Here is a 24,330-nt window from a genome sequence, read left to right as displayed (position 1 = left end):
GGAGTGCGGAGCGACTGCTCGACTTCATAGATTGGGCCCCGTCCCCTCCCCTCTCCCCTACTCCCCCCTCCCCCCCTGGGTATCCGAGGAGCGGGAGGACGTGGGGGCGCGGTACGTGGGACAGGGCAGGGAGAATCTTCTCCCTGGGACAGCGGGGCGGAGGTGACAGACCCCTCCCTGTTGGGGGAGGGTGGGGCTGATGTTGCGGCAGGCAGGACATGGAAGAAGGGGACGCCCACCCGAGGGGGAACAGGGGGAGGGGTGGCAACCCGATGCCTGGAGTGGGCGGTGCCCACACCCACAGGGAAACAGGAAGGGGTGGGGTCAAAGGTGGGGATACAGGGAACAAAGGGGGCAAAGGGATTATGGGGAGAAGAAACCTCTCCACGTGGCCGCCCTCCATCTTGGGAAGACAGAGGCCCTAGCCACGTGGCTGCGGCTTCCTCAGGGGGACAAAGAAAGGGATTCAGGGGAGCAGAGCAGCGCGGGGTAGCGCCAGAACTAGGATTTCTAACTGGGAAAAAGGGATTGGAAAAGGGGTTTGGGATTAGTTCCTCAGCAGAGTAGCTAATTCCACCAAGGCGGGGGTGCCGGGACGGCTCGGGGGAGCCAGGAGCACGGTCCACGTCTGTGGAGCTGCCCTGCGCCTCAGAGCGGCGGAGTACTCCCCTCTGCCTACCCGGTTTAGGGGAAAAAGGGGTAGGAGAGGATGGGGAAATGGATTCGGGGGAAACAAGAGTTTTGCCCGATGGCTCTTTCCTTTCCTCAGCCGCTTCTCGCGCGGACCCTGCTTTTACAGCCTCCGAGATCAGCAAATGGAGCTTTGGGAAACAATCTTTCACAGAGGGATCCCTGTCCATTCCCTCTGCTAACCTGGCTCCTACTTGCTCCCAGAACTCTGTTCTGTGAGCATCCTCCGCGGTTACACGTGGAAAGGAAAAGCAGAGCCATCGTACAAACTGCTTGACTGAATTTTTGGGGTAGGGATGTTTTACTGATAAAATCCCCTTAATTTGGGTATAGAATTCCCTTTGTTGGGCAGATAGCGTGGTCCCCATGCTATTTCTACCCAAAGCCTCACCCCTGGTGCAGAAAAGGCGAAAGAAAAAAAGCAAAAAACGCGAAAGACCCCGGCGGCCCGCCGCACACGCTGCGCGCTGCGTGATCCGTACCGCCGGAAACGCGGCAGAGCCCACCCACGTGAAGTATCAGCCGGGTACCCCCCGCGGCTAATCACTCACCAAACCGGAATCTTCGCAAATAAAAGCTGCTACCAGGGTCTTCTTTCCCGGGAAGCGTCCGTTCTTCGGCTTTCCGTAGCCGTGAATGGTTGCGCTTCCAGTCCCACGCGGGAAAACACAGCGTGTTTTCCTGTGGGTGGCGGAGACGTCACTGACTTACTTCGGGGGGGCACTTGCTCCCGTTTTCAGTCCGGCACGGAGCACTTTTCCGTCGTGGACCGCGACCCTGCGGTGGCGGTGGCGGTTTTCCGCGCGGATCGCGCTCGCTCGTCTCGGCAGCGGCGCTCGCTGGTCGGCGGCGCGGCTTCGCGGCGGCGGCGCTCTCTGTGCGCGGCTCCCGGGTGCTCTGTGGTGACTCTCTGCCTGCTCCGCGGCTTTGCGCTGGCCGTGGCCCGGACGTTGGGCGTCACTCGCGGCTGCTCTTTACTTTGTCTGCCCCGGTCAGCTCCCGAATGCCCGGCTTGGGCTTCTCAGCTTTTCGTCGGGGCCGGGGCTCGCCGCAGTTTCCGGGCGCTTTTGCTGTCGCGCTCCGGGGTGGGCTGATGGCCGCGCTTTGCCGTCGGCGCGAGGGAAGAAACAAAGAGGCAGGGAATTCGTCCAAATCCGTCCGCGTGGCGGCTGGATGCTTTATTGGCTGCGAGAGCTGCGATGGAAAGGCTGCAGCCGATCCCAGCTTCGCACGGACGCAAATGGCCTCGAGCATGCCGAGGAGTGGGATCAAATAGGGAAGGGACAGGGCGGACGGGGAGCCCTCCCGCCCAATGGGTACAGACATCGCGGTGATGACGTGTACTACAGCGACCAATGGGAACACGGCAGGGGCGGACACGAGACTTTGGGGTGAGTGGCACCACGAGACCGGGAACACAGGCACGGAAATCGCAGGAGTAGGGGAAAACCCGGGGGATGCACGAGGGTACAGAGAACTGGAAAACTAACAAAGGAAAAACCCATGTGAACCTAAACCTGGGATGCAACAGTATAGGAAGGACATTCTCTAAGACACAGAGGGTTACATACAAAGAATGACACATTTCAGGCAATTTGAGAAACTTCTTTTATTAATTTCTCAAACATACATATTCAAATATTATTTAAAAGCAGACAAGCAACTGCAGTAGAATATTACTCTAAACTAAGAGTAATTCTCTAAACTAATGTTTTAAACAAATCTAGTCTAAACTCTATTTCTCTACACTAAGAGTAGCTTTGCAAAATAGTTATACACTAACAACACTAAAGGGCATCTGGAAGGAATGCCAAGTAATAAGTCTAATTAAAGCTACAGCTTGCTACATTATAACTACATTAATTCTGCAACGGCCTAGGTTGCTGTCTTCGAGGTAGTTCAAGCAACCTTCTTCAGCTTCACTGTTCTTCTGTGAGGATGTGCATGTGGAGACAGTTTCTACCTCTCAGACTTAGGCAACAGCACCATCGTAACTGGAAGGTGAAGGGCAAGGCCACTCAGAGGTGTGTCTGCACAACGAATCCATGTGCTGCAGCATCTTCCTTCCGCAGGAGCAGAAAAGCAGCTTCAGGATTGCCAGTGACGAATGCAGCAATTATGCAGAGTTCACATGGCTGCCATCGGGTGTGACCCCCCCAGCAAAGCTCTGTGCAGGGAACTCCTCTCCGTAGCTGGAGAGCAGCATCCGGAGGCGAAATCGCATCTGACCATAAGCTTTCAGTGCCTCTAGGTGGGTGGCAGGATCTTGGGCCAGGTGCTCAAAGAGGTTGAGCGGCTCAATCCTTTGCATTTCTGGTGGCAAGCTGATCTCTGCAGGAAGCCTCTCGTTGCCTAGCACAAAGTGCTCCAGGCATTTCAAGTGCAGGCAGCGGCGCAGGTACACCATGATGTCCCACAGCCGCTGTGCAAATTCCTTCCTGCGCCACCGGGACAGTGGTACGGTGGTCAGCACGTGCATGACCACAGTCTTCCAGGTAGAGCTGGAAAAACCTGTGCCCCTCAGGATGCAGGTGAAGACCTGCAGGCATTTCAGGTGCAAGCCCTCGCACGGCATCTGCCTGGCGATGTGCTGGAAGAATTTTGCCTCTGCCACAGCGTATGTCTCAGGCCACGCTGTGCTTGCCATGATGTTGGCCTCGGCGGGCTGACTGCTCACAAAGTTGCTGGAGTTGCCTTTCTGGGCCTCTGTGGGCTGGCTGACCACAAAGGTGTCAGAGTCCCCTTGGCGCACCCCAAAGAGCATTTCCACGGTCAGGCTCCTCTTGCCTTTGCACAACTGGAATTGGCAGGACCGGCTGCAGGGCTGAAACACCAAGTGCCATGAGTATGACTGAGGCACATGCAGCCACGAGCATCTCACCAACTGGTAGAACCAGCGGGAGGTTTTCTCCACATCCAGGTAGGAGCCGGTGCAGAGTGTCTCTAGGAGGCTGCGCTTCTGCTCCCGCCACAGCTCCTCCTGCGAGTGGTGCAGGAAGCACAACAGCTTCTCGCCCAGCCGCTCCCTCTCGCACATGCACACCAGCTCCACACGGACACTGAAGGTCCTTGCTGCCATCTGCCCTGCACTGTTCAGCTCTAGGTGGAAGGCATGCCCTGGCGGGGGATTCAGCGGGACCAGCACCTGGTACACCCCATCCCACTCACGGGGACTCCAGCCCTCAAAGGCACTGCCCACCCCGATGGCTTCTTGAGGCACCGGGTAGAAGTTATTGCTCACGCTGTCCACAAAGACACGCGTGAAGCTCTCCATCAGCTCAGCTATCACTGAGCAACCTTTCTTCAGGTCCTCCACAGGCCACCGTATGCTATCCACTAAAAGGATGCCTTGCTCATTCCCAGCATCCTGAGTGTCTTCACTGTCTTTAGTTCCACCATTGCCGCTCTCTTCCTTGCCACCATCACTGCCACCTTTTTCACTGGCAGCCATGTTACCTTGTTCATCTTCTTTTCTATCCTCATTCTTGTTTCCCTGTACCACCTGTATGTCCTTGTTTTCTCCTTCGTTTGCTTCATCTAGGTCTTCTTCATTTCCACCAACAATACCAGGTTCTTCTTCATTTCCGTCACCACTACTGTCTCCTGGCACATCCCCATCACTCTGTCCATCATCTTTCATTAAGTCATGGCCTTTGTTACTGTGAACACCGCTGTCTTCCTTCCCCTTCACATCATCATTGCCTTCAATGGCATCATTGTCTCCTTCATCTTCAGCCACAGGACTGCCTTCTCTGTCATTTTCAGTCTCACTGTCGTCTGCCTCCACAGTCACATCCGTGTTTTCTCTGCCTTCCTCTAAATCAGTGCTGTCTTCTTCCTGTTCTGTTCCTCTCCCATCTCCCAAGGTCTTGCAGGAGGTCTGGTCCTTGCTGCTGCTGCTGCTGCTGGCCTCACAGCTCCTTCTGCAGCTAAACCACAGGCCCAAGAGTAGCAGGACGCCAGCAAGAACACAGAATGGCCACTGCTGCAGGGCACCAAAGAGCACGGCTCCCCAGCCCTCATCCTGCTGCTCCAGGGGCCCCTGCTCCAGCTCCTGCAGCAGCCGACCCATCTCACGGTCCAGCAGCTCCTGACGCTCCTTCATTTGCCGGTGCGTGGCCTCATCCAGCCCATCCCCAGCCGGCTGGGGGTACTGGATCAGGCTTTGCACGAGCACGAAGAGCAATGAAAGTAAAGCCATGGTCTGCAGGAGGACACACAGAAGGGATTCAGTGGGGCTGGAATGGAGACAGATAATGAGGGGCAGGAGCAGGAGGGATGTGGCGGCAGGAAGGGGAGGAGGGCCCCTGGCAGCTGGCAAGGCCTGCACCGCTGCCCCAGCAAGCAAGCGCGCCCTCAGCGAGGCGCTCCCGCCGGGGCTGGGCCCTGGATGCGGGGCCAGCCCCGGGTACCAACGCTTCTCCCCCAGCCCTCCCCCAGCCCCCCAGCCCCGTCTCCTCACTGCTGTGTACTCACCGCTTGCCCAGGCTCTACTGGGGCAGCGGAACTCGCTGAGGCCTTTTATAGCTGCCCCCATGGTGACACGGCGCCTGTGATGTCACAGAACCCAGAGCGCGTCACAGGCCAGCCCCGCCCGCCGTCCCCAGCCCGGTCAGTGAAGTCATCATGGCCCTGGGCACCCAGAGCCCCAGCAGACACCAAGTGCTGATCCATCACTCAGGAACCTGGGAACACCAGAGCTTCCTTTGACAAAGCAGGCACAAGCACCCTTGCACACAACCCTTGTCAAATATAAATTTGGGTGACATGATCCATGGATGTTTTCACTATACAGGGGTAAGCTTTTATTTATTATGCAAGGCGGAACTTTTTTGCTATCAATATTGATATTTATTTCTGTGGTGGTGCATCGCCCCTCCCTTCCTCCTTTCCAGGCTGTAGTGTGATCTGAGAAATACTTGTTAGGCCTTGGCTTTGACACACCACCTGGGATCAGCTCTTCCTTTTTTTGGGTGATCTCAAGCACACCCATTCGGGACAATTACTTTGGAGGCAACATGTCATGTCAGCTAATATTTATTTACTGATTTAGTGAGAAATAAAGAAATCCACACTGCTTGAATGATGCACAGGAAGTTGTAATGTCATCCAGTCTTAAGGCCTACACTTACTTTACACCAGCACTGTCCTGCCTCACAGACCTTTTGTGAAAAAAAAGATGTGTTGGGGTTTCTCTTCTGAATTAGGAACACTTCCAAAGATCTGTTTATTGACTGACAAAAGATCACACATGACTAACTTATGGTTTGCACAGCAGCGTAAAAACCCTCAGGCCCACACAAACTATTTCTTACACCAGAGATGGCTGATCAATAGTCTGGCTGAAGATTGGGCAAGTCACTGTAATCAAGAAATACAAGTTTTTAAATGGAAAAAGAAAAGTCCTCGAAACACAGAACTTCTGAAGCTTAGCTCATTCCACTCTAATGTGCTCTCCCCCAACAACAGATAAAAGACGTGCCCCTCCTGACACTTGCTGCAACTGGCTACCCTAGCATGACAGCCATTCTGAGAGAAACTCTTTTTTGTATGGGATGTAGACATGTCTGCATTTGAACACCATCCTCGGTACAAACCTCCCCCCTTGCTTTTTTCTGGTTGGACATCCTTGTTACTGCACATGATGGAGCAGTTTATTGGGAAGAGTTTCTCTGATGCTGATCACAGCACAGCGGGAGGTTTTTGCTCCCTTGGGCTTCTCCAATTCTTTCTGGATGATCTCTTTATCAGCTGAGGGCTGACGGAACACAGAATGCCTGAATAATTGTCTTTCTCTTCTCCACCCATGACACAAGAGTTGCCTGCACTCAGACAACACAGTTTTCTGAACCATCCTATATAATAACAAACAATGCCTTCTAAATTCTGCCATCTAAATGTGGTCACTATTGGACAGCTTCATGTTCCAAGTGTTACCTAGCAGGGAGGGAAGCAGAGGAAGACAGGATCACAGCAGCCACTGATCCGTTATTCAGAGGCATCACCAGGAAGAAACAGGAGAAAGCCATGAATTTCACAGGCTACTGTGTTTCAACAACCCATATCACCCTGCTCCTTTTAAATCTCTTCTGATGACAAGCTTCCAGTTTCATCACAGTGCTCACCTGAAGCACACGAGTAAATAAGATGAAGAATAGGAGAGAAAATGTCTTCTGACCTCCAGTCACTTAAGCATCAAGCAGACAAGAGAAAGCCTCTGTCCTTCTCTAAGGGAGGTCGTTTATACTCACCTACAGCAAAAGCTATTCTGAAAACCCACGTTATTAGACCCAGAGTGATAAAGAGCTAAGAATTTACTGATCCTGGGAAAAAGGCAGCTTTAAATGAGCTCTGCTACTCCTACTCTCTCTCCTCAGAACTTCAGGTTGAGATGCTTAGGACCAGCTAAAGAAAAAAGTAATTTCATTCATGCCCTGGTCAAACATTTCTCAGTCTCTTGTCCCTCCTCCCAGTGCACCAGCCAGTCAAACACAGAAAAAGCAAGCTACCCATGGTAAGCTTCCAGTGGAAATATTGGCAAAATCCTTGTGGACTGCATTACTTGAAGGACCTGGGGTCAACTCACTGACTGTGAATCACTTTTACTGCTCTGCTTAGCCTACCACCTCAGCTCAGCTCAGCTCAGCTCAGCTCAGCTCAGCTCAGGAACCTGCCAGCTACTTTCAGCTGCGTAAACCCACGACCTGCGGTCAGAAAGGCATGAGTCTTATGAAAGAAACAGGGATGGGTAATGAAGTGTGGAGATTAGTCCACACTCTGAGGAACAGGCAACACTAAAAAACAGTCTGGCAATAGCTTGTGTCTAGAAGCTGTGTACCTTCAAAACCACCTCAGGGGTTTGGGACTTGTGCTGACTTGCACAAAGGAACCCACTCCACCCTGCAGCAGTGGGCTCCTTCTTTCCAGCCTGGATGGAGACATGCCCTGCATTTTGCAAGCATGTCCAGGTGTTCAGAATGGAACATGCTGATCATATTTAGCACCTTAAGGCATGCAGCTCTTCCTTTCTCAAAGTATGCTTTGTGAAACTACAGGTAGTGCTATCCCTACCTTTCCAAACCAATTACCCTCATTATATTGCGCTTGCCTTCAAAATACTGCCACTCCTACATTTCAGACTTTGCTTCCCTCAGAAGGATGCACAAATAGTTGGAGTAGTTGCAAGCACCTGCACCTGCAATTTTCAACTAACTGCATCTTCAGAAAGGGTTCTGACAACAGGCCGTTCTCTGGACATGAACAGGGCATGCTGAGGCAAGACAGATAACTTTGCTACATCTTATAGCTCAGATCTCTGTGGCCAGAGTCACAGTCCTTGAGCTAAAATGAAAAAAAAAGAAATCAGGGAATGTATTTTTGCTAAATGAAAATGAATTAAATCTATTGTGGGCACTCATTCCGTTTAAGAGTGGAGTTGCATATACCTGAAAAACTGGTTTGTAAAGGAAAGGCTTCCAGACTCTACTTTATAAGAATGATAACAGGCACCACTGTGTTGAAGGCACTGATAACAGCCTGATTAAGGAGGGTTTTCTTTCATTGTAACCTCCTGGTTTCACAGCGGCAGATGTGTGATAGAAGCTCTGCATCTGCTATGAAGAAATGCCAGTCCTGGGAACGAAAGCAGACAGAATTGGTGAGTCGGAGCCGATAAGGCTCCCTGATGTCAGTAGTTGAGAGGCAGCCGCTTACAGATGGGACTAGATGGTGTATCACGGCTCCTCTCGCGGCACCACGACTTGCCTCATTTTTGTCAGCACGCGAGGCAAGTGCGCATTCCTTTCCTAGTTTTTTGGGATTGTGGGGCTCCCATCCCTCCTCCCTCCTCCCGCAGCCCTGGGTGGTATAGTCCTTAGAAGTGGGCAGCGATCCTGAAAATGTCCCTCCTGATGGCAGTGGAAGCACCGGCGTGTGGATGGAAGTCATTTCGGAGCTGAGTTCCTTGGAGGAGCAACAGCAGATGCGACCAGCTTGTCTTTAGGTCTCTTTGGGGCTTCCTCCTCTATCAGGTGTGATTTCAGGGTGCACTCCTCGATGATCTGGTCGAGGGTCGGCGCTGGTGAGGCCGGCAGCGACAGGATGATTCTTTTGCACATGGTGTTGGCATTCATGTGCACCACTTCTAGGACTAGTCCGTCTCGGTGTTCAGGTCTCTCCACCCGTCTCTCGACTGCCGCCCGGACCCGGTCTACGAAATCTACAAAAGGCTCTGCGACACCTTGTTTAATCGCTGTATAGGGAACCATCGGGTCCTTGGTGGGCATGCCCAGGAACGCACGCTCTGCTGCACCCCTGGACATGTCCAGCACGGCCGTTGGAATTCCCCGAGCTTGAAGTTGCCCTTCACTCCATTCTCCTTCACCCACAAGATGGTCCAAAGTGATCGGTTCTTCCGCGAAATCCAGGCTGTAAGGCCCTTCTAGGATTTCGGGAAGCAGGTCTGCTGCCAGTTTCTTCCACCTCCTCTCCCACAGGCTGTAGTCTGATGGGAGAAGCAGGCAGCTAAACAGACACTTAAGGTCTGCTGGCACTACGGTTCTAGACGTTAAAGTCGCTTTTAAAATGCCTTTAAAAAAGGGGCTTTTTTGTCCAAAATCGCGTGATGTTTTGCAGACCTCTTTTATGGATTCATAGGGAAGGGGTGTCCATGTAGGGTTTTCCCCTCCCCTGGCGTAGGAGGCTGGAGTGCGGAGCGACTGCTCGACTTCATAGATTGGGCCCCGTCCCCTCCCCTCTCCCCTACTCCCCCCTCCCGCCCTGGGTATCCGAGGAGCGGGAGGACGTGGGGGCGCGGTACGTGGGACAGGGCAGGGAGAATCTTCTCCCTGGGACAGCGGGGCGGAGGTGACAGACCCCTCCCTGTTGGGGGAGGGTGGGGCTGATGTTGCGGCAGGCAGGACATGGAAGAAGGGGACGCCCACCCGAGGGGGAACAGGGGGAGGGGTGGCAACCCGATGCCTGGAGTGGGCGGTGCCCACACCCACAGGGAAACAGGAAGGGGTGGGGTCAAAGGTGGGGATACAGGGAACAAAGGGGGCAAAGGGATTATGGGGAGAAGAAACCTCTCCACGTGGCCGCCCTCCATCTTGGGAAGACAGAGGCCCTAGCCACGTGGCTGCGGCTTCCTCAGGGGGACAAAGAAAGGGATTCAGGGGAGCAGAGCAGCGCGGGGTAGCGCCAGAACTAGGATTTCTAACTGGGAAAAAGGGATTGGAAAAGGGGTTTGGGATTAGTTCCTCAGCAGAGTAGCTAATTCCACCAAGGCGGGGGTGCCGGGACGGCTCGGGGGAGCCAGGAGCACGGTCCACGTCTGTGGAGCTGCCCTGCGCCTCAGAGCGGCGGAGTACTCCCCTCTGCCTACCCGGTTTAGGGGAAAAAGGGGTAGGAGAGGATGGGGAAATGGATTCGGGGGAAACAAGAGTTTTGCCCGATGGCTCTTTCCTTTCCTCAGCCGCTTCTCGCGCGGACCCTGCTTTTACAGCCTCCGAGATCAGCAAATGGAGCTTTGGGAAACAATCTTTCACAGAGGGATCCCTGTCCATTCCCTCTGCTAACCTGGCTCCTACTTGCTCCCAGAACTCTGTTCTGTGAGCATCCTCCGCGGTTACACGTGGAAAGGAAAAGCAGAGCCATCGTACAAACTGCTTGACTGAATTTTTGGGGTAGGGATGTTTTACTGATAAAATCCCCTTAATTTGGGTATAGAATTCCCTTTGTTGGGCAGATAGCGTGGTCCCCATGCTATTTCTACCCAAAGCCTCACCCCTGGTGCAGAAAAGGCGAAAGAAAAAAAGCAAAAAACGCGAAAGACCCCGGCGGCCCGCCGCACACGCTGCGCGCTGCGTGATCCGTACCGCCGGAAACGCGGCAGAGCCCACCCACGTGAAGTATCAGCCGGGTACCCCCCGCGGCTAATCACTCACCAAACCGGAATCTTCGCAAATAAAAGCTGCTACCAGGGTCTTCTTTCCCGGGAAGCGTCCGTTCTTCGGCTTTCCGTAGCCGTGAATGGTTGCGCTTCCAGTCCCACGCGGGAAAACACAGCGTGTTTTCCTGTGGGTGGCGGAGACGTCACTGACTTACTTCGGGGGGGCACTTGCTCCCGTTTTCAGTCCGGCACGGAGCACTTTTCCGTCGTGGACCGCGACCCTGCGGTGGCGGTGGCGGTTTTCCGCGCGGATCGCGCTCGCTCGTCTCGGCAGCGGCGCTCGCTGGTCGGCGGCGCGGCTTCGCGGCGGCGGCGCTCTCTGTGCGCGGCTCCCGGGTGCTCTGTGGTGACTCTCTGCCTGCTCCGCGGCTTTGCGCTGGCCGTGGCCCGGACGTTGGGCGTCACTCGCGGCTGCTCTTTACTTTGTCTGCCCCGGTCAGCTCCCGAATGCCCGGCTTGGGCTTCTCAGCTTTTCGTCGGGGCCGGGGCTCGCCGCAGTTTCCGGGCGCTTTTGCTGTCGCGCTCCGGGGTGGGCTGATGGCCGCGCTTTGCCGTCGGCGCGAGGGAAGAAACAAAGAGGCAGGGAATTCGTCCAAATCCGTCCGCGTGGCGGCTGGATGCTTTATTGGCTGCGAGAGCTGCGATGGAAAGGCTGCAGCCGATCCCAGCTTCGCACGGACGCAAATGGCCTCGAGCATGCCGAGGAGTGGGATCAAATAGGGAAGGGACAGGGCGGACGGGGAGCCCTCCCGCCCAATGGGTACAGACATCGCGGTGATGACGTGTACTACAGCGACCAATGGGAACACGGCAGGGGCGGACACGAGACTTTGGGGTGAGTGGCACCACGAGACCGGGAACACAGGCACGGAAATCGCAGGAGTAGGGGAAAACCCGGGGGATGCACGAGGGTACAGAGAACTGGAAAACTAACAAAGGAAAAACCCATGTGAACCTAAACCTGGGATGCAACAGTATAGGAAGGACATTCTCTAAGACACAGAGGGTTACATACAAAGAATGACACATTTCAGGCAATTTGAGAAACTTCTTTTATTAATTTCTCAAACATACATATTCAAATATTATTTAAAAGCAGACAAGCAACTGCAGTAGAATATTACTCTAAACTAAGAGTAATTCTCTAAACTAAGGTTTTAAACAAATCTAGTCTAAACTCTATTTCTCTACACTAAGAGTAGCTTTGCAAAATAGTTATACACTAACAACACTAAAGGGCATCTGGAAGGAATGCCAAGTAATAAGTCTAATTAAAGCTACAGCTTGCTACATTATAACTACATTAATTCTGCAACGGCCTAGGTTGCTGTCTTCGAGGTAGTTCAAGCAACCTTCTTCAGCTTCACTGTTCTTCTGTGAGGATGTGCATGTGGAGACAGTTTCTACCTCTCAGACTTAGGCAACAGCACCATCGTAACTGGAAGGTGAAGGGCAAGGCCACTCAGAGGTGTGTCTGCACAACGAATCCATGTGCTGCAGCATCTTCCTTCCGCAGGAGCAGAAAAGCAGCTTCAGGATTGCCAGTGACGAATGCAGCAATTATGCAGAGTTCACATGGCTGCCATCGGGTGTGACCCCCCCAGCAAAGCTCTGTGCAGGGAACTCCTCTCCGTAGCTGGAGAGCAGCATCCGGAGGCGAAATCGCATCTGACCATAAGCTTTCAGTGCCTCTAGGTGGGTGGCAGGATCTTGGGCCAGGTGCTCAAAGAGGTTGAGCGGCTCAATCCTTTGCATTTCTGGTGGCAAGCTGATCTCTGCAGGAAGCCTCTCGTTGCCTAGCACAAAGTGCTCCAGGCATTTCAAGTGCAGGCAGCGGCGCAGGTACACCATGATGTCCCACAGCCGCTGTGCAAATTCCTTCCTGCGCCACCGGGACAGTGGTACGGTGGTCAGCACGTGCATGACCACAGTCTTCCAGGTAGAGCTGGAAAAACCTGTGCCCCTCAGGATGCAGGTGAAGACCTGCAGGCATTTCAGGTGCAAGCCCTCGCACGGCATCTGCCTGGCGATGTGCTGGAAGAATTTTGCCTCTGCCACAGCGTATGTCTCAGGCCACGCTGTGCTTGCCATGATGTTGGCCTCGGCGGGCTGACTGCTCACAAAGTTGCTGGAGTTGCCTTTCTGGGCCTCTGTGGGCTGGCTGACCACAAAGGTGTCAGAGTCCCCTTGGCGCACCCCAAAGAGCATTTCCACGGTCAGGCTCCTCTTGCCTTTGCACAACTGGAATTGGCAGGACCGGCTGCAGGGCTGAAACACCAAGTGCCATGAGTATGACTGAGGCACATGCAGCCACGAGCATCTCACCAACTGGTAGAACCAGCGGGAGGTTTTCTCCACATCCAGGTAGGAGCCGGTGCAGAGTGTCTCTAGGAGGCTGCGCTTCTGCTCCCGCCACAGCTCCTCCTGCGAGTGGTGCAGGAAGCACAACAGCTTCTCGCCCAGCCGCTCCCTCTCGCACATGCACACCAGCTCCACACGGACACTGAAGGTCCTTGCTGCCATCTGCCCTGCACTGTTCAGCTCTAGGTGGAAGGCATGCCCTGGCGGGGGATTCAGCGGGACCAGCACCTGGTACACCCCATCCCACTCACGGGGACTCCAGCCCTCAAAGGCACTGCCCACCCCGATGGCTTCTTGAGGCACCGGGTAGAAGTTATTGCTCACGCTGTCCACAAAGACACGCGTGAAGCTCTCCATCAGCTCAGCTATCACTGAGCAACCTTTCTTCAGGTCCTCCACAGGCCACCGTATGCTATCCACTAAAAGGATGCCTTGCTCATTCCCAGCATCCTGAGTGTCTTCACTGTCTTTAGTTCCACCATTGCCGCTCTCTTCCTTGCCACCATCACTGCCACCTTTTTCACTGGCAGCCATGTTACCTTGTTCATCTTCTTTTCTATCCTCATTCTTGTTTCCCTGTACCACCTGTATGTCCTTGTTTTCTCCTTCGTTTGCTTCATCTAGGTCTTCTTCATTTCCACCAACAATACCAGGTTCTTCTTCATTTCCGTCACCACTACTGTCTCCTGGCACATCCCCATCACTCTGTCCATCATCTTTCATTAAGTCATGGCCTTTGTTACTGTGAACACCGCTGTCTTCCTTCCCCTTCACATCATCATTGCCTTCAATGGCATCATTGTCTCCTTCATCTTCAGCCACAGGACTGCCTTCTCTGTCATTTTCAGTCTCACTGTCGTCTGCCTCCACAGTCACATCCGTGTTTTCTCTGCCTTCCTCTAAATCAGTGCTGTCTTCTTCCTGTTCTGTTCCTCTCCCATCTCCCAAGGTCTTGCAGGAGGTCTGGTCCTTGCTGCTGCTGCTGCTGCTGGCCTCACAGCTCCTTCTGCAGCTAAACCACAGGCCCAAGAGTAGCAGGACGCCAGCAAGAACACAGAATGGCCACTGCTGCAGGGCACCAAAGAGCACGGCTCCCCAGCCCTCATCCTGCTGCTCCAGGGGCCCCTGCTCCAGCTCCTGCAGCAGCCGACCCATCTCACGGTCCAGCAGCTCCTGACGCTCCTTCATTTGCCGGTGCGTGGCCTCATCCAGCCCATCCCCAGCCGGCTGGGGGTACTGGATCAGGCTTTGCACGAGCACGAAGAGCAATGAAAGTAAAGCCATGGTCTGCAGGAGGACACACAGAAGGGATTCAGTGGGGCTGGAATGGAGACAGATAATGAGGGGCAGGAGCAGGAGGGATGTGGCGGCAGGAAGGGGAGGAGGGCCCCTGGCAGCTGGCAAGGCCTGCACCGCTGCCCCAGCAAGCAAGCGCGCCCTCAGCGAGGCGCTCCCGCCGGGGCTGGGCCCTGGATGCGGGGCCAGCCCCGGGTACCAACGCTTCTCCCCCAGCCCTCCCCCAGCCCCCCAGCCCCGTCTCCTCACTGCTGTGTACTCACCGCTTGCCCAGGCTCTACTGGGGCAGCGGAACTCGCTGAGGCCTTTTATAGCTGCCCCCATGGTGACACGGCGCCTGTGATGTCACAGAACCCAGAGCGCGTCACAGGCCAGCCCCGCCCGCCGTCCCCAGCCCGGTCAGTGAAGTCATCATGGCCCTGGGCACCCAGAGCCCCAGCAGACACCAAGTGCTGATCCATCACTCAGGAACCTGGGAACACCAGAGCTTCCTTTGACAAAGCAGGCACAAGCACCCTTGCACACAACCCTTGTCAAATATAAATTTGGGTGACATGATCCATGGATGTTTTCACTATACAGGGGTAAGCTTTTATTTATTATGCAAGGCGGAACTTTTTTGCTATCAATATTGATATTTATTTCTGTGGTGGTGCATCGCCCCTCCCTTCCTCCTTTCCAGGCTGTAGTGTGATCTGAGAAATACTTGTTAGGCCTTGGCTTTGACACACCACCTGGGATCAGCTCTTCCTTTTTTTGGGTGATCTCAAGCACACCCATTCGGGACAATTACTTTGGAGGCAACATGTCATGTCAGCTAATATTTATTTACTGATTTAGTGAGAAATAAAGAAATCCACACTGCTTGAATGATGCACAGGAAGTTGTAATGTCATCCAGTCTTAAGGCCTACACTTACTTTACACCAGCACTGTCCTGCCTCACAGACCTTTTGTGAAAAAAAAGATGTGTTGGGGTTTCTCTTCTGAATTAGGAACACTTCCAAAGATCTGTTTATTGACTGACAAAAGATCACACATGACTAACTTATGGTTTGCACAGCAGCGTAAAAACCCTCAGGCCCACACAAACTATTTCTTACACCAGAGATGGCTGATCAATAGTCTGGCTGAAGATTGGGCAAGTCACTGTAATCAAGAAATACAAGTTTTTAAATGGAAAAAGAAAAGTCCTCGAAACACAGAACTTCTGAAGCTTAGCTCATTCCACTCTAATGTGCTCTCCCCCAACAACAGATAAAAGACGTGCCCCTCCTGACACTTGCTGCAACTGGCTACCCTAGCATGACAGCCATTCTGAGAGAAACTCTTTTTTGTATGGGATGTAGACATGTCTGCATTTGAACACCATCCTCGGTACAAACCTCCCCCCTTGCTTTTTTCTGGTTGGACATCCTTGTTACTGCACATGATGGAGCAGTTTATTGGGAAGAGTTTCTCTGATGCTGATCACAGCACAGCGGGAGGTTTTTGCTCCCTTGGGCTTCTCCAATTCTTTCTGGATGATCTCTTTATCAGCTGAGGGCTGACGGAACACAGAATGCCTGAATAATTGTCTTTCTCTTCTCCACCCATGACACAAGAGTTGCCTGCACTCAGACAACACAGTTTTCTGAACCATCCTATATAATAACAAACAATGCCTTCTAAATTCTGCCATCTAAATGTGGTCACTATTGGACAGCTTCATGTTCCAAGTGTTACCTAGCAGGGAGGGAAGCAGAGGAAGACAGGATCACAGCAGCCACTGATCCGTTATTCAGAGGCATCACCAGGAAGAAACAGGAGAAAGCCATGAATTTCACAGGCTACTGTGTTTCAACAACCCATATCACCCTGCTCCTTTTAAATCTCTTCTGATGACAAGCTTCCAGTTTCATCACAGTGCTCACCTGAAGCACACGAGTAAATAAGATGAAGAATAGGAGAGAAAATGTCTTCTGACCTCCAGTCACTTAAGCATCAAGCAGACAAGAGAAAGCCTCTGTCCTTCTCTAAGGGAGGTCGTTTATACTCACCTACAGCAAAAGCTATTCTGAAAACCCACGTTATTAGACCCAGAGTGATAAAGAGCTAAGAATTTACTGATCCTGGGAAAAAGGCAGCTTTAAATGAGCTCTGCTACTCCTACTCTCTCTCCTCAGAACTTCAGGTTGAGATGCTTAGGACCAGCTAAAGAAAAAAGTAATTTCATTCATGCCCTGGTCAAACATTTCTCAGTCTCTTGTCCCTCCTCCCAGTGCACCAGCCAGTCAAACACAGAAAAAGCAAGCTACCCATGGTAAGCTTCCAGTGGAAATATTGGCAAAATCCTTGTGGACTGCATTACTTGAAGGACCTGGGGTCAACTCACTGACTGTGAATCACTTTTACTGCTCTGCTTAGCCTACCACCTCAGCTCAGCTCAGCTCAGCTCAGCTCAGCTCAGGAACCTGCCAGCTACTTTCAGCTGCGTAAACCCACGACCTGCGGTCAGAAAGGCATGAGTCTTATGAAAGAAACAGGGATGGGTAATGAAGTGTGGAGATTAGTCCACACTCTGAGGAACAGGCAACACTAAAAAACAGTCTGGCAATAGCTTGTGTCTAGAAGCTGTGTACCTTCAAAACCACCTCAGGGGTTTGGGACTTGTGCTGACTTGCACAAAGGAACCCACTCCACCCTGCAGCAGTGGGCTCCTTCTTTCCAGCCTGGATGGAGACATGCCCTGCATTTTGCAAGCATGTCCAGGTGTTCAGAATGGAACATGCTGATCATATTTAGCACCTTAAGGCATGCAGCTCTTCCTTTCTCAAAGTATGCTTTGTGAAACTACAGGTAGTGCTATCCCTACCTTTCCAAACCAATTACCCTCATTATATTGCGCTTGCCTTCAAAATACTGCCACTCCTACATTTCAGACTTTGCTTCCCTCAGAAGGATGCACAAATAGTTGGAGTAGTTGCAAGCACCTGCACCTGCAATTTTCAACTAACTGCATCTTCAGAAAGGGTTCTGACAACAGGCCGTTCTCTGGACATGAACAGGGCATGCTGAGGCAAGACAGATAACTTTGCTACATCTTATAGCTCAGATCTCTGTGGCCAGAGTCACAGTCCTTGAGCTAAAATGAAAAAAAAAGAAATCAGGGAATGTATTTTTGCTAAATGAAAATGAATTAAATCTATTGTGGGCACTCATTCCGTTTAAGAGTGGAGTTGCATATACCTGAAAAACTGGTTTGTAAAGGAAAGGCTTCCAGACTCTACTTTATAAGAATGATAACAGGCACCACTGTGTTGAAGGCACTGATAACAGCCTGATTAAGGAGGGTTTTCTTTCATTGTAACCTCCTGGTTTCACAGCGGCAGATGTGTGATAGAAGCTCTGCATCTGCTATGAAGAAATGCCAGTCCTGGGAACGAAAGCAGACAGAATTGGTGAGTCGGAGCCGATAAGGCTCCCTGATGTCAGTAGTTGAGAGGCAGCCGCTTACAGATGGGACTAGATGGTGTATCACGGCTCCTCTCGCGGCACCACGACTTGCCTCATTTTTGTCAGCACGCGAGGCAAGTGCGCGTTCCTTTCCTAGTTTTTTGGGATTGTGGGGCTCCCATCCCTCCTCCCTCCTCCCGCAGCCCTGGGTGGTATAGTCCTTAGAAGTGGGCAGCGATCCTGAAAATGTCCCTCCTGATGGCAGTGGAAGCACCGGCGTGTGGATGGAAGTCGTTTCGGAGCTGAGTTCCTTGGAGGAGCAACAGCAGATGCGACCAGCTTGTCTTTAGGTCTCTTTGGGGCTTCCTCCTCTATCAGGTGTGATTTCAGGGTGCACTCCTCGATGATCTGGTCGAGGGTCGGCGCTGGTGAGGCCGGCAGCGACAGGATGATTCTTTTGCACATGGTGTTGGCATTCATGTGCACCACTTCTAGGACTAGTCCGTCTCGGTGTTCAGGTCTCTCCACCCGTCTCTCGACTGCCGCCCGGACCCGGTCTACGAAATCTACAAAAGGCTCTGCGACACCTTGTTTAATCGCTGTATAGGGAACCATCGGGTCCTTGGTGGGCATGCCCAGGAACGCACGCTCTGCTGCACCCCTGGACATGTCCAGCACGGCCGTTGGAATTCCCCGAGCTTGAAGTTGCCCTTCACTCCATTCTCCTTCACCCACAAGATGGTCCAAAGTGATCGGTTCTTCCGCGAAATCCAGGCTGTAAGGCCCTTCTAGGATTTCGGGAAGCAGGTCTGCTGCCAGTTTCTTCCACCTCCTCTCCCACAGGCTGTAGTCTGATGGGAGAAGCAGGCAGCTAAACAGACACTTAAGGTCTGCTGGCACTACGGTTCTAGACGTTAAAGTCGCTTTTAAAATGCCTTTAAAAAAGGGGCTTTTTTGTCCAAAATCGCGTGATGTTTTGCAGACCTCTTTTATGGATTCATAGGGAAGGGGTGTCCATGTAGGGTTTTCCCCTCCCCTGGCGTAGGAGGCTGGAGTGCGGAGCGACTGCTCGACTTCATAGATTGGGCCCCGTCCCCTCCCCTCTCCCCTACTCCCCCCTCCCCCCCTGGGTATCCGAGGAGCGGGAGGACGTGGGGGCGCGGTACGTGGGACAGGGCAGGGAGAATCTTCTCCCTGGGACAGCGGGGCGGAGGTGACAGACCCCTCCCTGTTGGGGGAGGGTGGGGCTGATGTTGCGGCAGGCAGGACATGGAAGAAGGGGACGCCCACCCGAGGGGGAACAGGGGGAGGGGTGGCAACCCGATGCCTGGAGTGGGCGGTGCCCACACCCACAGGGAAACAGGAAGGGGTGGGGTCAAAGGTGGGGATACAGGGAACAAAGGGGGCAAAGGGATTATGGGGAGAAGAAACCTCTCCACGTGGCCGCCCTCCATCTTGGGAAGACAGAGGCCCTAGCCACGTGGCTGCGGCTTCCTCAGGGGGACAAAGAAAGGGATTCAGGGGAGCAGAGCAGCGCGGGGTAGCGCCAGAACTAGGATTTCTAACTGGGAAAAAGGGATTGGAAAAGGGGTTTGGGATTAGTTCCTCAGCAGAGTAGCTAATTCCACCAAGGCGGGGGTGCCGGGACGGCTCGGGGGAGCCAGGAGCACGGTCCACGTCTGTGGAGCTGCCCTGCGCCTCAGAGCGGCGGAGTACTCCCCTCTGCCTACCCGGTTTAGGGGAAAAAGGGGTAGGAGAGGATGGGGAAATGGATTCGGGGGAAACAAGAGTTTTGCCCGATGGCTCTTTCCTTTCCTCAGCCGCTTCTCGCGCGGACCCTGCTTTTACAGCCTCCGAGATCAGCAAATGGAGCTTTGGGAAACAATCTTTCACAGAGGGATCCCTGTCCATTCCCTCTGCTAACCTGGCTCCTACTTGCTCCCAGAACTCTGTTCTGTGAGCATCCTCCGCGGTTACACGTGGAAAGGAAAAGCAGAGCCATCGTACAAACTGCTTGACTGAATTTTTGGGGTAGGGATGTTTTACTGATAAAATCCCCTTAATTTGGGTATAGAATTCCCTTTGTTGGGCAGATAGCGTGGTCCCCATGCTATTTCTACCCAAAGCCTCACCCCTGGTGCAGAAAAGGCGAAAGAAAAAAAGCAAAAAACGCGAAAGACCCCGGCGGCCCGCCGCACACGCTGCGCGCTGCGTGATCCGTACCGCCGGAAACGCGGCAGAGCCCACCCACGTGAAGTATCAGCCGGGTACCCCCCGCGGCTAATCACTCACCAAACCGGAATCTTCGCAAATAAAAGCTGCTACCAGGGTCTTCTTTCCCGGGAAGCGTCCGTTCTTCGGCTTTCCGTAGCCGTGAATGGTTGCGCTTCCAGTCCCACGCGGGAAAACACAGCGTGTTTTCCTGTGGGTGGCGGAGACGTCACTGACTTACTTCGGGGGGGCACTTGCTCCCGTTTTCAGTCCGGCACGGAGCACTTTTCCGTCGTGGACCGCGACCCTGCGGTGGCGGTGGCGGTTTTCCGCGCGGATCGCGCTCGCTCGTCTCGGCAGCGGCGCTCGCTGGTCGGCGGTGCGGCTTCGCGGCGGCGGCGCTCTCTGTGCGCGGCTCCCGGGTGCTCTGTGGTGACTCTCTGCCTGCTCCGCGGCTTTGCGCTGGCCGTGGCCCGGACGTTGGGCGTCACTCGCGGCTGCTCTTTACTTTGTCTGCCCCGGTCAGCTCCCGAATGCCCGGCTTGGGCTTCTCAGCTTTTCGTCGGGGCCGGGGCTCGCCGCAGTTTCCGGGCGCTTTTGCTGTCGCGCTCCGGGGTGGGCTGATGGCCGCGCTTTGCCGTCGGCGCGAGGGAAGAAACAAAGAGGCAGGGAATTCGTCCAAATCCGTCCGCGTGGCGGCTGGATGCTTTATTGGCTGCGAGAGCTGCGATGGAAAGGCTGCAGCCGATCCCAGCTTCGCACGGACGCAAATGGCCTCGAGCATGCCGAGGAGTGGGATCAAATAGGGAAGGGACAGGGCGGACGGGGAGCCCTCCCGCCCAATGGGTACAGACATCGCGGTGATGACGTGTACTACAGCGACCAATGGGAACACGGCAGGGGCGGACACGAGACTTTGGGGTGAGTGGCACCACGAGACCGGGAACACAGGCACGGAAATCGCAGGAGTAGGGGAAAACCCGGGGGATGCACGAGGGTACAGAGAACTGGAAAACTAACAAAGGAAAAACCCATGTGAACCTAAACCTGGGATGCAACAGTATAGGAAGGACATTCTCTAAGACACAGAGGGTTACATACAAAGAATGACACATTTCAGGCAATTTGAGAAACTTCTTTTATTAATTTCTCAAACATACATATTCAAATATTATTTAAAAGCAGACAAGCAACTGCAGTAGAGTATTACTCTAAACTAAGAGTAATTCTCTAAACTAAGGTTTTAAACAAATCTAGTCTAAACTCTATTTCTCTACACTAAGAGTAGCTTTGCAAAATAGTTATACACTAACAACACTAAAGGGCATCTGGAAGGAATGCCAAGTAATAAGTCTAATTAAAGCTACAGCTTGCTACATTATAACTACATTAATTCTGCAACGGCCTAGGTTGCTGTCTTCGAGGTAGTTCAAGCAACCTTCTTCAGCTTCACTGTTCTTCTGTGAGGATGTGCATGTGGAGACAGTTTCTACCTCTCAGACTTAGGCAACAGCACCATCGTAACTGGAAGGTGAAGGGCAAGGCCACTCAGAGGTGTGTCTGCACAACGAATCCATGTGCTGCAGCATCTTCCTTCCGCAGGAGCAGAAAAGCAGCTTCAGGATTGCCAGTGACGAATGCAGCAATTATGCAGAGTTCACATGGCTGCCATCGGGTGTGACCCCCCCAGCAAAGCTCTGTGCAGGGAACTCCTCTCCGTAGCTGGAGAGCAGCATCCGGAGGCGAAATCGCATCTGACCATAAGCTTTCAGTGCCTCTAGGTGGGTGGCAGGATCTTGGGCCAGGTGCTCAAAGAGGTTGAGCGGCTCAATCCTTTGCATTTCTGGTGGCAAGCTGATCTCTGCAGGAAGCCTCTCGTTGCCTAGCACAAAGTGCTCCAGGCATTTCAAGTGCAGGCAGCGGCGCAGGTACACCATGATGTCCCACAGCCGCTGTGCAAATTCCTTCCTGCGCCACCGGGACAGTGGTACGGTGGTCAGCACGTGCATGACCACAGTCTTCCAGGTAGAGCTGGAAAAACCTGTGCCCCTCAGGATGCAGGTGAAGACCTGCAGGCATTTCAGGTGCAAGCCCTCGCACGGCATCTGCCTGGCGATGTGCTGGAAGAATTTTGCCTCTGCCACAGCGTATGTCTCAGGCCACGCTGTGCTTGCCATGATGTTGGCCTCGGCGGGCTGACTGCTCACAAAGTTGCTGGAGTTGCCTTTCTGGGCCTCTGTGGGCTGGCTGACCACAAAGGTGTCAGAGTCCCCTTGGCGCACCCCAAAGAGCATTTCCACGGTCAGGCTCCTCTTGCCTTTGCACAACTGGAATTGGCAGGACCGGCTGCAGGGCTGAAACACCAAGTGCCATGAGTATGACTGAGGCACATGCAGCCACGAGCATCTCACCAACTGGTAGAACCAGCGGGAGGTTTTCTCCACATCCAGGTAGGAGCCGGTGCAGAGTGTCTCTAGGAGGCTGCGCTTCTGCTCCCGCCACAGCTCCTCCTGCGAGTGGTGCAGGAAGCACAACAGCTTCTCGCCCAGCCGCTCCCTCTCGCACATGCACACCAGCTCCACACGGACACTGAAGGTCCTTGCTGCCATCTGCCCTGCACTGTTCAGCTCTAGGTGGAAGGCATGCCCTGGCGGGGGATTCAGCGGGACCAGCACCTGGTACACCCCATCCCACTCACGGGGACTCCAGCCCTCAAAGGCACTGCCCACCCCGATGGCTTCTTGAGGCACCGGGTAGAAGTTATTGCTCACGCTGTCCACAAAGACACGCGTGAAGCTCTCCATCAGCTCAGCTATCACTGAGCAACCTTTCTTCAGGTCCTCCACAGGCCACCGTATGCTATCCACTAAAAGGATGCCTTGCTCATTCCCAGCATCCTGAGTGTCTTCACTGTCTTTAGTTCCACCATTGCCGCTCTCTTCCTTGCCACCATCACTGCCACCTTTTTCACTGGCAGCCATGTTACCTTGTTCATCTTCTTTTCTATCCTCATTCTTGTTTCCCTGTACCACCTGTATGTCCTTGTTTTCTCCTTCGTTTGCTTCATCTAGGTCTTCTTCATTTCCACCAACAATACCAGGTTCTTCTTCATTTCCGTCACCACTACTGTCTCCTGGCACATCCCCATCACTCTGTCCATCATCTTTCATTAAGTCATGGCCTTTGTTACTGTGAACACCGCTGTCTTCCTTCCCCTTCACATCATCATTGCCTTCAATGGCATCATTGTCTCCTTCATCTTCAGCCACAGGACTGCCTTCTCTGTCATTTTCAGTCTCACTGTCGTCTGCCTCCACAGTCACATCCGTGTTTTCTCTGCCTTCCTCTAAATCAGTGCTGTCTTCTTCCTGTTCTGTTCCTCTCCCATCTCCCAAGGTCTTGCAGGAGGTCTGGTCCTTGCTGCTGCTGCTGCTGCTGGCCTCACAGCTCCTTCTGCAGCTAAACCACAGGCCCAAGAGTAGCAGGACGCCAGCAAGAACACAGAATGGCCACTGCTGCAGGGCACCAAAGAGCACGGCTCCCCAGCCCTCATCCTGCTGCTCCAGGGGCCCCTGCTCCAGCTCCTGCAGCAGCCGAGCCATCTCACGGTCCAGCAGCTCCTGACGCTCCTTCATTTGCCGGTGCGTGGCCTCATCCAGCCCATCCCCAGCCGGCTGGGGGTACTGGATCAGGCTTTGCACGAGCACGAAGAGCAATGAAAGTAAAGCCATGGTCTGCAGGAGGACACACAGAAGGGATTCAGTGGGGCTGGAATGGAGACAGACAATGAGGGGCAGGAGCAGGAGGGATGTGGCGGCAGGAAGGGGAGGAGGGCCCCTGGCAGCTGGCAAGGCCTGCACCGCTGCCCCAGCAAGCAAGCGCGCCCTCAGCGAGGCGCTCCCGCCGGGGCTGGGCCCTGGATGCGGGGGCAGCCCCGGGTACCAACGCTTCTCCCCCAGCCCTCCCCCAGCCCCCCAGCCCCGTCTCCTCACTGCTGTGTACTCACCGCTTGCCCAGGCTCTACTGGGGCAGCGGAACTCGCTGAGGCCTTTTATAGCTGCCCCCATGGTGACACGGCGCCTGTGATGTCACAGAACCCAGAGCGCGTCACAGGCCAGCCCCGCCCGCCGTCCCCAGCCCGGTCAGTGAAGTCATCATGGCCCTGGGCACCCAGAGCCCCAGCAGACACCAAGTGCTGATCCATCACTCAGGAACCTGGGAACACCAGAGCTTCCTTTGACAAAGCAGGCACAAGCACCCTTGCACACAACCCTTGTCAAATATAAATTTGGGTGACATGATCCATGGATGTTTTCACTATACAGGGGTAAGCTTTTATTTATTATGCAAGGCGGAACTTTTTTGCTATCAATATTGATATTTATTTCT

General features: G+C 53.7%; 1 protein-coding gene across 1 annotated transcript in view; it reads right to left on the bottom strand.

Annotated features, from left to right (window-relative positions):
* LOC137467564 (uncharacterized) overlaps nt 1–24,008 on the bottom strand; it is a gene marked incomplete at its 3' end in the record, with an annotated part of 47,869 nt that extends 23,861 nt beyond the window's left edge. Inside the window, exons 1-4 of the mRNA XM_068179052.1 lie at nt 23,948–24,008; nt 22,928–23,200; nt 13,540–13,812; nt 4,147–4,419 (exon numbers count right to left, since the gene is read on the bottom strand). Of these exons, the coding sequence (XP_068035153.1) occupies nt 4,147–4,419; nt 13,540–13,812; nt 22,928–23,200; nt 23,948–24,008 (880 nt within the window). The remainder of the gene's footprint in view (nt 1–4,146; nt 4,420–13,539; nt 13,813–22,927; nt 23,201–23,947) is intronic.
* Between the last annotated feature and the right edge of the window lie 322 nt (nt 24,009–24,330).

The sequence above is a fragment of the Anomalospiza imberbis genome, unplaced genomic scaffold, assembly GCF_031753505.1.
Source record: "Anomalospiza imberbis isolate Cuckoo-Finch-1a 21T00152 unplaced genomic scaffold, ASM3175350v1 scaffold_682, whole genome shotgun sequence".
NCBI lineage: Eukaryota > Metazoa > Chordata > Aves > Passeriformes > Viduidae > Anomalospiza > Anomalospiza imberbis.
Note: the sequence above shows the minus strand (reverse complement) of the source record. Positions and strands in the feature narration are given on the sequence as shown.